Raw genomic sequence first — 14,207 nt, forward strand, 5'->3', positions numbered from 1 at the left:
AATCCAGAATGAAAAAGAATGTGAAATTCAAGGTGGTGGCCAAGAAATGGCTGTGATGGTAGGTTAATGGCAAAAAAAATTAATAACGACAATTCAGGTGAATTTGGTGCCGAATCCTAGACAGAGGAGGCAACACAAATTTACCTGAATCGACGTTATTAAAATTTTTGCCATTAACCTACCATCATGGCCATTTCTTGGCTACCACCTTGGACTTCACATCTTTTTTCATCCTGGCTTTTTTGGAGGCTGCACCCATTTTTTACAGCTTGGCTGTTTTTGATTAGATATATGATAGCTGTAATATTGGTACAACAATTATTTACAATTTCACAGTTGGCCTTTTACTTTACTTAGGCATGTAAATGCTAAAATAGTGGGTAATTATGTTCTATACTAATACAAGAAAAATTGAAGAATTTTAAGTTCAATTAGCAATGGTGTAGCTACCATTGAGGCAACCGAGGCAGCTGCCTTGTTAAAAATTACTTGACAACTCAGGCTGAGCAGGCCTGAGTTTTGGTAGCCCAAATTTTCTACTCAAACGTTACTAGACAGTATTGCTGCACCACACATGATAGAATCTATGGCTGTAGTGCTGGAGCCCATAGTGACATGGTCTGGCATTGGCTGGACCACTTTTCAGCTATTTGAATCTGCATGAAAAAGAGAGAGATACTCTAATAGAGCATTCATGACACTTCTCATTACCGGCACTGCTTGGGCTAAATCATTTACATTTATATTGTCTTTAAAAAAGTTCCAGTGAGTCAACTGCATGGCATTACATTGAGCTATTGATCATGCATATTACGCATTAGCAGTTACAATCAAAAAATAGCCTCCACGTGCCATTTCAAATCATATATTTTCAAAGTTTTCCTTGAAGGAGCATGCTCCCAGACTCTCTAGCTTGATATGCTTAGTACATGCAGTTGAGTATCACATGAAAGAGATAATCTCTGACTTTAATATCACATCAGTTCAATAAAAAAAGTTTTCAAGTAGTCAAGTTTGTAGCCATTGCTTAATGAACTTGACTTACTGCCTCACCAATAGCAAAATCAGATAGCTCATCCAACTGACTGGTACTCCTGAATTCGTGTGCCTCTCTTCATATGTAGTCACAGTCCACACAGTCTATATAAATCATACTACTCATTCTCTTCTGTTCAAAGAACTCACAACATCATTCCTCATTACACTAAGTAGAAAACTGTTTATTCTTGTTCTTGAATTCTTCAGCTTGTTGGTTAGCAATTCCAGATATAAATTCCCACTAGCCCACAGGGTTGTTGGATGTTCACAAAAATCTTCAGACAATGAAAGGACTATAACTGGGCCCATAACCTGTCAGAGAAATGCAGAATACCACCTACTGGAAGAACAACTGACTTATTATTACTGACTTGGCAAAAAAAAACAGCAACACACACAATTTATAGAACTATTAAAGGATTCTTCTAGAACTCTCTAGATAAGTTACAGTAACCTCCTTTACCTTACTTGTCAATTATGTAATCGTTAATCACACACAACCTCTTATGTACATACAATCGTGCTAATGTGCCATGATTAATAATGTTTGATGTTTAAGCAGTGTAAGTTGCATTTAATCTGGTGGCCATGTACATGCATGGTTACTTGCACAATGTACAAAGTCATGTTCCATAGCCAGTATTAGTTGGTTTTTTGGCGGGAATTGTGGAATTTTGTTAGGATCAAGTTATAATTCTTTCCCTTTTCTTCTAGATGATCTTCCATCTTGGGCCACACACACGTTTTTGTCAGATTTCATTTAGAAATGCTTGGATAGGGGGAATTTATGTAAGAAATTTACCATTGTAGCTGGAGACATGTATAAAAACCGATTCATCTCTTGTCATTTGAATTATGGAGTGAATTTGTCCTCTGGGCTAAAGCACAATTACATACAAATTTACTGCTATGTATATTAAATGATTTACACAGTAGAGTAGCTATTTATGTATATATACGTTGCACTCACTGGAGGATTGCTAAATATCTTTATTGCATATATCTTTGGTACATGTACAGTTGTTTTCTCCTGCCTTTGAAAAGTACACATCTTAGGAGACATCACAACTCCTGTGTTGTATTGCCATGTGTGATTGTGCAATCAAACACAATTCCTGAAAGCTATTGATTATGTAGGTGTGGTTAACAGAAGAGTTGTAATGGCTATGGGTGACTGTTCTATCTCAACCCAGTAATTTTGTACTTGGGCACTGTACCTATAATTTTTGCACAGACTGATTTCCATCAGCATTATCAAACAAATAACATGTATCCATATTGCATTTTGTATCATGTGCGTTTCATACCTATCATCTTCAACTATTCTTGTACCTTAGGAAGTGTTATTCTCCACCACTATACTTTCTGATTTTGCCAACAAGAATTTGTGACTAAATAATTTCTATAGCATAATAGAATTTTTTTTTCATCTTTAGATTATTTATTCACTTTGGTACAACCGTATTACAATCAATGTCTGTAATTAAAGAATTATGATTATGTTAATTTAGCATCGTTTGTCTTCTTTGTAAATACAGCACTATTAAATACAAATGTGTTTATTATTAGGTATGATTAATAATGAATGTATTGTTTCTTTTAGATGTTTTGGTATTGACTGTGCAAAGAACAAAAGTGAGATTAATTTTTGTATAACTTATGGTGCTACAGTATGCATGATGAATTAGGTTGTGACCTTCAAAATATTAAAATAAGTTGTGAAATCAAAGGTAGTAGCCAAGACATTGCTGCAAGCAAGAGTATTAATACCAATCAAGTTTACAATTTTCCCATGTCATCATTATAATTGTTTGGCACACACTTCTTTGCAGCTATATCTTAGCTGCTACTTTTGTTTTAAGGACTGTTTAATCAGGCGTTTTTGAAGGCTACACTTTTTTTACAGTTTGGCTGTTTAGCATTTCTGTCAAATAGTGAGTCACACAGCCAAGAAAGTAAAAAGCGCACTCATCAAAAATCTGTGACCCGCTAAACAAAAAGCAGCCATTTTCGCACACTCCTTGAATTGAATTCAAATTTATTGCTTCTCTGTTATCTATAGTAACAAAGGAGTGGACATCCAAAGTTTCAGCCTTTTATGTAGACATTTGGAACAGGAATGAAATCGATTTATACATCAAAAATACAGTAAATAAATGGCATTTATTTAATTGATCATAACTCACAGCTGAAACAAACTACAGTACAATGACAGGGTTTGGCTTAGTCTGTTCACCATGAACTGGCTCATTAATCAAGGTATAGTGTTTTCATGTACACCTCCATGTGGACAAAGAAGAAGGCCATTCCAATTTATTTCTGCCACATTGTAAATAAGTGCCCATAACTCATGTACTGTATACTGTACAAACACAAAACAAAGATTTTCTTACTCCTAATGAACAGGAGAATCTGGTGGTGTATGTGTTTTATTGATTTGAAGTATGTTTTAGTACAGCCAAAGTGATTAATTAAAATGGGAATAAAATATTATATGTAGTACATGTATGTTTGCCCAGTTTTTAAACCAGGCGCGCGCCCACAGCCGGCCTGGTTTACTGAAATTGATTTTGTAAAAGTGTGTGCGCGTGTGTGTGTGTGTGTGTGTGTGTGTGTGTGTGTGTGTGTGTGTGTGTACCTACCTACCTATGTACCTATGTTTGTCCGTACGCACCTATGTGAGCAAAATTGTTAAATAATGGTAAAAGCAGCTTTTACGTAAGAAGTAAAAATGTCTGTATTAAACTTCTGCACAGGTGAACTTTCCTCTGAGGTGGTTTCTTTTCGGCGGACTGAAATACGGGTGTGGCGACTTTCCTCAGACTACCTTCCCCTTGAGGTTTTCAGGCGTTTAGCAACTGAAAAACAATGGTGCAGGCCTTGTACACTACTAGGAATAGCCTATCGCTTCGAATTGAAAGGGGGCGTATCCCTTACGTACGCGAACAAAAATGAAGAACAGCTTTGAGTCTTTGTCGAGAGAATTTGTGGGAAAAACATGTTAGTCACACTATATAACAGTTTAGAAGATACTTCTGTGCGTAATATGTTGGTAAAAGCGGTTTGTTTACCCATAGATAATAGAACAGTCGCAAGTTACACTGTAGCTAGCTTTGCTACAACAAAAACTAAACAAACTAGTATTTTTAAAAAAAGTTTAATTAATCCTTTGAAACCCCATTTCTGTTAGTGATTAAACACACAGTTAATTACATGAATTACACAGAGAAAGTTAATTTCACTATAAACTCACTTAGCATCACTTAGTGTTTACTAACACAAGCTACTTGCGTAAAAAGGATGTTTACCCAGCCAGCCAGCCGGCCAGCCAGCCAGCCAGATCATGGTTGCAAAGCTAAAGGCCAAATGAAGTAACGTATGGTCACCATTTCACACTACAATGGCAAACTCATGTGTATGGCATGTGTCTTTTCTGGTTCTAACAAGTGTCTGCCTTTTGTATTTTGCCTTTCTGATTAGACATGGTCATCTTCTTCAAAACATTAATTTTCTGTATCATTAGAGGAATGTATTTACGTACCACAAAACTATCTGAAGCACTTGCACTACTGTAAGAGGAAGTAGCTGTACTTACATGGTCGTATAATATGATTGGAGACCATGATCAAAGCATGATACCACACCCTTAACAATCAGAGGATGGCTATCATACTCCTTATTAATCTAACTACAGTTTTGCTGTAGACATGCAACCACAATCCTTAATCTTGTGTAGCTCACTTAAGATAAGCAGAGAGGACAAGATGATACTATAATAAAGCAGTCACAGCCACACGTATATCAAACAGTACAAATAATACTGTTTAGAGGTTTTCATCTAAAATACATATGTGACAAAAATCACTTTACAATATTGCAACTAACTTCAAATCCAGCATTAAAAAGGAAACAAGCTGATGCTGTGCTACTTCTAAAATCCAGGTGCCATGCAGCTAGCTAACTCATTTGGAATTAAACTATGTATCAAACAGTACGGTATAGTACTATTTTAAGTAGAGATCCTCCCAAAATGATACACATCACCTAAAATGCTACCTTCAAAAATCATCCTAGAGACATCTTACGCCACAAAAATCACCTTTACAGAATAATGTTAGTCCATCTAACATGAAATACAGGATTAAAACAAGAAAACACTTACCTGTGACTGAATATAGAATTTTGAAAATTGCCAAAACTCGAAATTTGGTCTGCCTCACTCACTGACCATAGTCGCAGGCCTAGAGGCCAAATGAAGCAGTACACAGCCACCATTTTACGCCACAATAATAAACTCACCAGTGGGATGTGCCTTTTGTGGTTCTGATGAGTGTAAGCCCTCTGTGCCTTGTCGTTTCTCTTATCTTCAATCAGGCTGCTTGTCTTCTTCTTCAACCAATGAAATCATATCGAGGCATTAATTTCCGTATATATCAACCCTTTCTTTCAGCAGCATATTTAGATACCACAGAATTATTTCAGAGTTGGATGCTTCAGTCTCGGCGCTACTAAAAGGTATACCATGTAGCCTAAATATTTTGAGGGGGGAAAGTTTTGCTGATTTTGCTGTTTTGGGGAAGTCAGGAAAATTTTTGCCTTGAAATATTTAGACCTCCATATAGTCTAATACATTTTGGGAGTGTTTGAAAATCCGTGAAAATTTTATTTTTAGCAGCATTGCTCAACCTTGAAATAGTTGCCCCCTGAAATATTTAGGCTATATGGTACTAGCTAGATATCTGCAACTTCGCGATTGGCAGGATCCCATTCATGATAGGTTTGCAACCACACCAATCAAATAAAGATTTAGGTGGACTAATAACAATAGAGTGTGGAGACCATGCACACCTCTAGCTATTTACTTAACAGCAAACATGATGACCTCACCCCTTATTGGTCTAGCTAGTTGCACACCCCTTGGTTGACTCGAGATACTCTTATAGAACAGTCACTCTAAAAGAACGGTCATGTATGATATTCTTATAGAACAGTCACAAGTTACACTGTAACTAACTGTGCTACAACAAACAACTAAACAAACTAGTATTTTAAAAAAGAAGTAGGGATCTATATAAACTGTAGTGAAACAAGAGATGAATGATGGTATTACAGCATAACTTGGTAGGAAAGTCCCTACTTTGGCACATTAGCTATAATTTTGTTCAGTTCCAAAGTGGGGACTTTCCCACCGAACTATGCTGTAATGCCATCATTCATCTCATGTTTCACTACTTTTTATTGCATAGATACGTATCTTCATTTTTAAATTAGCAATTTTATACTAGTAACTATGTAGCTATAATACATCAAATAATTAATGTAATTTTGGATTTTGTAATTCATGATTTTTTTTGTAACTCTTCAATTACGTTGCTATGCATTGTTAAGGAAGCATTTGTTAAACAAGCTTGAACAACATGTTACGCACAGAAGTATCTTCTAAACTGTTTTATAGTTTAGCTATCGTGTTTTTTCCCACAAATTCTCTTGACAAAGCCTCAAAGCTGTTCTTTATTTTCATTTGTGTACGTAGGGGACGCACCCACTTTCAACTCAAAGGGATTGGTTATTCCTAGTAATCTACAAGGCCTGCACCGTTGTTGTTTAGTTGTTAAATGCCTGTAAAACTTTAGGAGAAGGTATTTTGCAAAATCTAAGGAGAGTTGCCACACCCATATTTCAGACTGTTGAAAAGAAACCACCTCAAAGCAAAGTTTGCTCTTGTGGAAATTTAATACATACTTCAGTTTTGCTTTTACTTCTTACGTGCTAGCTGCTTTTACCATTTAATGATTTTGCTCATGTGGGTGCGTACGGACAAACATGGGTAGCACACACACACACACACACACACACACACACACACACACACACACACACACACACACAATTTCAGTAAACCAGGCGTATACCCACAGTTGACCGAAAAAAAACACTAGCAGATGACTGGATATTGAATTTTTTTTAAATTGCCAAACCCAAAATTTTGCCTCTCTGCCTACTTGCTCACCTGCCTGCCACATTAAAGAACTGATCCTGGAATTATGTATGCATGCATGAAGAATCTTCTTTTTTTTTCTAACAATACACACTATATTGATGTGTTGGCTTTCTTACAGTAACTGCATAACGTACTGTACTACTGTGTGTCTTGATTATTACTGTTAAACAGTGTTGCACACCTCCAAAAATAATGGTTAGATATCAAAAGCATGCAGACTTCTTGCATAGTTTTGCAACCTGAAGATCTTGTGTTGTAATACCTGAGCAAAGTAAAGCAGTAAATGATTTTTTAAATGCATTAGAAATGGAGCAAGCAAAAAATCTCTCGGAAACTTGACAGCACTTGCTACGAAATAGTCCATTTCATGTATTGCAGGATGAAAAATTTACTTTGTATTTAGAAAAATTAGATTCAAATATTTGACTTACGTAACACAACTATGCAAGCCATTGAAATTTCGAAAAATGCACATAATATTGTATTTGTGCCTTCAAAACGCAGTTTGAGCATAAAGACTCTACAGGTTACATGCTAAAGTCAGATTTCAATTGAAGAAGTGATGTAACCTCTACTCATGGCTACAAGTTCAGAGAAGTGGGATTTTCACTTGCCAAGTTACATCACAGTTTAGATCCTCCTTCGAAATAACTACTTGGCATCAAATTGTGACAAAGGTCACATAAGAGTTATTAGCCATTATAATTTTCAAGTTGTTGCAAACTTGTGAAACATTACAAATAAGATAAATGGAGTTATCTCCATGAATAATTTGCATTCAAGTTGATAACTTACATTACAATAAGCAAAACCGATTGCAACAAAATTTGGCTACAGGCAACGTAATGTTTACGTAGTCTGTGCTTACCAAATTGTGAGTAATTTAAGGTAACCATTAAAAAGATATGGCACAAAATATCCAGTAGTGTAAATAATGCATATTGTGTTTATGGGTTATATAGTTCATGAATTTCTGACAGTAAGTCACAGAGACCACCAACATTACTTTAATGTGATCTTACCTTGTTACAACCTTAGCAACTATATTTCTTGCAGACTGCATTAACTTTCTCAAGCAGTTTTGATGCAATTACAATGCACAATCATTCAATCGCACTGGTTAGGTCCCAAGAATTATGCACTTGTTGGCTGTTTACTATGAGAACTAAACAAACACAAGTGTTATACGTAAAAGATAACACAAGTGTTATACGTAAAAGAAATGGGTAGAAACTTGGCTATAGCAAAGTTTTGGCATGGAACTCAAGTAAAATTGCGCTACAATACTTCAATCAAACTGTGCTGTCATAAACACCAGAGTAGCTAAAAACTTCTACTTTGGTACAAACAATCACCATACCCTGGTGTATCTTCAACACAGATTTCATTAAACGGTTTATGAATTACAGCCTATAAATGTTGAAATTCACAAAGTTACTTCAAGTTACCTCCATTACCTTACAGCAACAGATTTGCTGAAGCCATTTCTATACTCACTGGTCACTATGCATATGCATATTACACAAGCCAGCCCAAAAATCAAAGGTCTTACTAACTAATACACTAAGAGAAAGCTGACACAAAAAGCTATCCTCACCATTAATAAAACCACAGCAGAAATTCATTATTGTTTAGTGTGTAGTAGTAAAGAAGGTACGTACTTATGGTAATCAAGACACACGGTAGTGTGTTGCAGGGCCAAGGAGCCAGCACACAACACCCGTGAGTATTTTGACAGGAAGAAAGAAAATGCTATTTTCGCACCTTTGTAGCTCTGTGCTGCCTTTACAAAACAAGACCATTTTTATTGTGGGCACACCCACCAACACCAGTACTCCACATACCAAATTTGAGTGAAATCGCTTCAAGCGTTCCCAAGATATGCGACTTCAAAGATTGGCTTAGTTTCTTCGAGTTTTTTTATTATTATTTTCTTCTTTTCGCACACTTAGTACTAAAACTGCCATAAAATGCGAACAGCATATCCGATTGCCTTGAAATTTGGCACACATAAGGGGAGTATAAAGGTGCATTCTCGTACCAAATTTGGCTGGAAAATGATTAACAGTCAAGGAGTTACTAGTGATTATTCAGAAAAATAACACCAATATGTTGTCATGCCTACAGGGTAAACCGCTTATGGAAAGAAGCTGAAAATTGGTACGTGAATAGGTTACCTATTGAACCTCAAACGTTTGTTGTGGTTTGAAAGTAGTTAAGTTAAAGACCACGATGGTACAACAATAAAATCAACAGTGTGTAATAATTACACGATCGAGCTTAGCTCTTAATAAAACAGTCAGCTAATAAATAAATTACAGTTCAACTATGTCCTGTAGAAAATTTAACTCAGTTATAAGCCACTCTGAATAGAACTCAACTACATCCTGTAGAGAGATCAGCTAGAAACAAGTTGCCCTGTAAAGTGTTAAACTATTGATATTTATTGAGCCATCCTGTAGAGTATTCAGCTGGAGAGAAATTGGCTAGAAGCAAGTTAACCTGGAAAGGGATCAGCTAGAAACCAGTCACCTTATAGAGAATTCAACTATATTTTTCAAGTCACCTTGTAGAAAGTTCAGCTGGAAACAAGTTACCTTGCAGAGAGATTAGCTAGAAGCAAGTCTCCCTGTAGAGTGATCAGCTATGTAATCATCCTGTAGAGAGATCAGTTGGACACAAATCACCTTGTAGAACTAGAAACAAGTCACCCTATCGGCTAGACACCAAGAGAGATTATCTAGAAACAAATCACCTATAGAAAGATCAGATAGAAAGAAGTCACCCTTCAGATATTTCAGTAGAAACAAGTTGGCCTGTGGAGTAATCATGCAGCTATAAACAATTCACACTGTAGAGACATCATCTAGAAGCAAATCTCTCAGTAGAGAGATCAGCTACAAACAAGTCACCCTGCAGAGAGTTCAGTTACGTTTCAAGAATCAAGTCACTCTTAGAGAAATCAGCCTGAAACAAATCACCCTGTAGAGAGATCAGCTACAAACAAATCACCCTGTAGAGATATCAGCTAGGAACAAGTCACCCTGCAGAGAGTTCAGCTACATTTCAAGTCACCTTGTAGAGAGTTCAGTAGAAACGAGCTGCCCTTAAGAGAGATCAGCTAGAAACAAGTCACTGTGCATAGAGAGTTCAGGCAGCTATAAGCAAGTCACCATGAAGAGAGGTCAGCTAGAAACAAATTGCCCAGAAGAGAGATCAGCCAGAAATAAATTGCCCTTTAGAGAGATCAACTTGATTAAGTCACCCAGTAGAGAGTTCAACTACACTTCAAGTCAGAGTTCAGCTGGAAACAAGTTACCTTGTAGAGGTATCAGCTAGAAACAAGTCACTCAGTAGAGAGATCAGCTATGCAATTACCCTGTAGAGTGATCAGCTGGACACAAATCACCTTGTAGAGAGATCAGCTAGAAGCAAGTCATCCTGTAGTGAGATCAGCTGGAAACAAATTGCCTTGTAGAGCTAGAAACAAGTCCCCCTGTGGAAAGATCAGCTGGAAACGAAGAGAAACTGATTAGCTAGAAACAAATCACTCTGTAGAAAGATCAACTAGAAACATATCACCCTGCAGAGACTTCAGTAGAAACACATTACCCTGTAGAGAGATCAGCTATAAGCAAGTCACACAGTAGAGATATCTAGAAACAAACCTTTCAGTAGAGAGATCAACTATAAACAAATCACCCTGTAGGGAGATCAGCTAGAAACAAATCACTCTGTAGAGAGATCAGCTAGAAACAAGCCACCCTGCAGAGAGTTCAGCTACGTTAAGTAGAAACAAGTTGCCTTCTTAAAGAGATCAAGTATAAACAAGTCACACAGTAGAGATATCGAATCTCTTAGTAGAGAGATCAGCTAGAAACGAATCACTATGTAAAGAGATCAGCTGGAAACAAGTCACCCTGCAGAGAGTTCAGCTACGTTAAGTAGAAACAAGTTGCCCTGTAGAGAGATCAACTATACACAAGTCACACAGTAGAGATATCAAATCTCTTAGTAGAGAGATCAGCTAGAAACAAATCACCCTGTAGAGACATCAGCTAGAAACTAATTACCTTGTAGAGAGATCAGCTAGAAACACGTTACCATGCAAGGAATTCAGCTACTTTTCAAGTCACTCTGTAGAGAGTTCAGCAGAAACAAGCTCCCTGTAATGAGCTAGTCACTATGTATAGAGAGTTCGTGTGGCTATAAGCAAGTCACTATGAAGAGAGATCAGCTAGAAACAAATTGGCATCCTATAGAGAGATCAGCCAGAAATAAATCACCCTGTAGAGAGATCAACTTGATCAAGTCACCCAATAGAGTGTTCAACTACATTTCAAGTCACCCTGTAGACAAACTAGGTCATCTGGTAGAGAGATCAGCCAGAAACAAATCACCCTGTAGAGAGATCAGGTTACACTGTAGAGAGATCACCTATCACCCTATAGAAAGTTCATCTACATTTTGTAGAGTGTTTTAGCTACAATTAAGCCACCCTGTGGAGAGTTCAACTACAACCAATTCTCTCAGTAGGGAGATCAACCAGAAGCAAGTTATCCTGCAAAGAATTCAACTAATATTTCTGTAGAGAGGTCAGCCAGAAACAAGTAACACTGTAAAGATATCAGCTACATTTCAAATCACCTTGTCTCAACATATCACTCTGTAGAGAGATCTGGTAAGAACAAGTTGCCCTGTATAAAAAGTACAGCCAGAAAGAAGTCACCCTGTAGAGAAATCAACTAGCACCTTTAAGATCAGCTAGCTAGAAACAAGTCACCCTGTAGCGAGATCAGCTACATTTCAAATCACTCTGTAGAAATATCAGCTTGGAACAAATCAAGGATCAGTTAGAAACAAGTCATCCTGTAGAAAGATCAGCTAGAAACAAATCATGCTGTATAGAGATTAGATGAAAAAAATCACCCTGTAGAGAGACCTTGAAACCAGTCACCCTGTAGAGAGACCTTGTCACTTTAATCCTTCTTACATCACAAGTAGAATGACATACATTACATGGCCATAAGACGGATACTTCGATAGCCACTGTGCTTTGTGCAAGTATTGGTTAAGTTTAGAGTTTTCTGGACTATGTCATACTGTAGATCAGGAAATATTTGACAGTAGGAATATTTTGTGGATGCCCCGGCCAATGAAAATAAATTATGCAAAATATTTTCACTCATGAATATTAATTTTCTGCTAAATTATTTTTCGGAAATTTGTTGTATTGTCCAGGTTGAATCACTTGAGGAATGAGTACGCTGTTGGAGAAGAAAAAATGCAGGGTTCTAATCTCCGCCAGAATAAGTTTGTATGCCATGTAGTTGCAAACATAGAGAGGTCAAGGCTGACCTAGCTCCATCACATGCATCCATTACAATTACACATTCATAGTACAACAGGTACCCGTATAACATTGTCGTTGTACCTTGATCAACTTTTATCATATATATCTTGCATGCTCATTTCTGGCACACATGAGGGCGCATAAAACGTGTAGCAACAAACAGTGCTAGCTTCTAAGCCCAATGGTATGTTGACTGCAAATACAACGTGAATAGCTACATGTTTAATTTTTTTGTTGTACAGAAAAATTAACTGCATAGTAAAATATTTTTTGTGGCTTGAGTTGTCAGTGAAAAATTAACACATTGAATGTAGTTTACAACTAACTTGTCTTGGACAAAAATTTCCCAATCTACAGTTTGTGGGTTTAAGGGATAAGATTAAATTTGGTTATACCATTTTCTACGGGCGATCCATGCATTAGCAACTAATACAATTTCCGACAATTCTTAAACTTTGGTATTTACATACCATACGTACAAACTGTTGTTACACCATAAAATGTTACATGATAGTACAAGTACTGTATATTGTATAGCATAATATATAATATGTGTGTTTGTTTCTTACAAAGCCTGTCACACTGACACGGAAAAAGAACTAACATAGCATCAAGACTTCTGTGCAGCAACCAGTACAACTAACTGAATAGCATTAGTAACTTGACACCATGTAGCCAATATATAATGTAATACATACAGTAGAATATACAGATAGTCTAGACATGCATTGATAGTTACTTCATTGGAATCAGCACTTTGCACACATCTTTTATGCACACCTATTATATATATTTTTGTTAAATTAAGTAATGATAACATGTACAAAGTTACTAAAAAACATCCAATCATTATAATTAATGATAATAGTGGAATCCGTACATAATTGAACATAAAGTATTAGCAGTAAAGTATCAAGTATGTATTCTATTAAATGCACAACACTATCATTGGTGTTTTTGACTGGAGGAATTAGATACTCTCCTGTCTATTAATTTATTAAGAGCATTGTAACTGGGAGTGTTAAATCTATGCTTGAGCTTTGAGTCGATGAACGCGCTGAGTGAAATGTTATGTGTCTTTAAAATAGACTTAGGCTTCTGTATGTTCTTTTTATTGTATGTAATGTGGATATTGTAGTATGTGGCCCTTTTCCTAGCCCTTTGGGGTCCCCAACAAGATGGGGCCCAGTGCAAATTGCTCCAGTTGCACCCCCTGTAGACGACCCTGATTTCTCCTCACAACAATGTGTATGATTTCTGTTTTATTGTCCTATCCTTTTGTTTAGTGAGGAATCTGTGGGAGTCTGTCCACACTCCACAAGCCAGTTGAGCTACAAGAGACATAAGCTGTTTGGCATTAAATCATTGAGTGGGCCGATGATGCCTAATGTGTCCTTTAAGGTATATAGGCCATCATTACTGTTTCCAACATGAGCATTAAAATGGTTTGCATTTTTGCAATGGGAGTTGATATACTCCCTTCTCAATCCTAACTACATTAAATAATTGTCTGTGTTACAGGCTAAGAGTTGCAATCCACCCATCATCGTCAACCTACACAATTTCACTGCACCCAAAGTGAAGGTTAAGCCAACCCTGAAATGATCACCTATTTAACATTGCCATGATAAATGTATTTTTTTGGTTTGTATAATCATTGTACAAAAAAATATTAGTGAATGTATGCTACTGTGGTGTGGTGAAGAATGCTCTAGACATCTGTGAAAGGGGCTGCAAATCGACAACACAGTGGTGGGAGTGTATTAAAATATATAGTTGCATATCTCAAGCTCATCATTGCCGTTGCTTGGTTCT

At 36.8% G+C, this 14,207-nt stretch overlaps 1 protein-coding gene across 4 annotated transcripts in view; it reads left to right on the forward strand.

Annotated features, from left to right (window-relative positions):
- The window catches only part of LOC136258546 (uncharacterized), a 63,391-nt gene extending 50,196 nt beyond the window's left edge, over nucleotides 1-13,195 (forward strand). For all 4 annotated transcript variants that reach the window (XM_066051873.1, XM_066051865.1, XM_066051883.1 and 1 more), the window contains 2 exons: nucleotides 2,642-2,673; nucleotides 12,966-13,195. In XM_066051873.1, the coding sequence (XP_065907945.1) occupies nucleotides 2,642-2,673; nucleotides 12,966-12,995 (62 nt within the window). In that variant the 3' untranslated portion in view covers nucleotides 12,996-13,195. The remainder of the gene's footprint in view (nucleotides 1-2,641; nucleotides 2,674-12,965) is intronic.
- The last annotated feature ends 1,012 nt before the right edge of the window (nucleotides 13,196-14,207 follow it).

This window comes from Dysidea avara, chromosome 1 (genome assembly GCF_963678975.1).
Source record: "Dysidea avara chromosome 1, odDysAvar1.4, whole genome shotgun sequence".
Taxonomy (NCBI): domain Eukaryota; kingdom Metazoa; phylum Porifera; class Demospongiae; order Dictyoceratida; family Dysideidae; genus Dysidea; species Dysidea avara.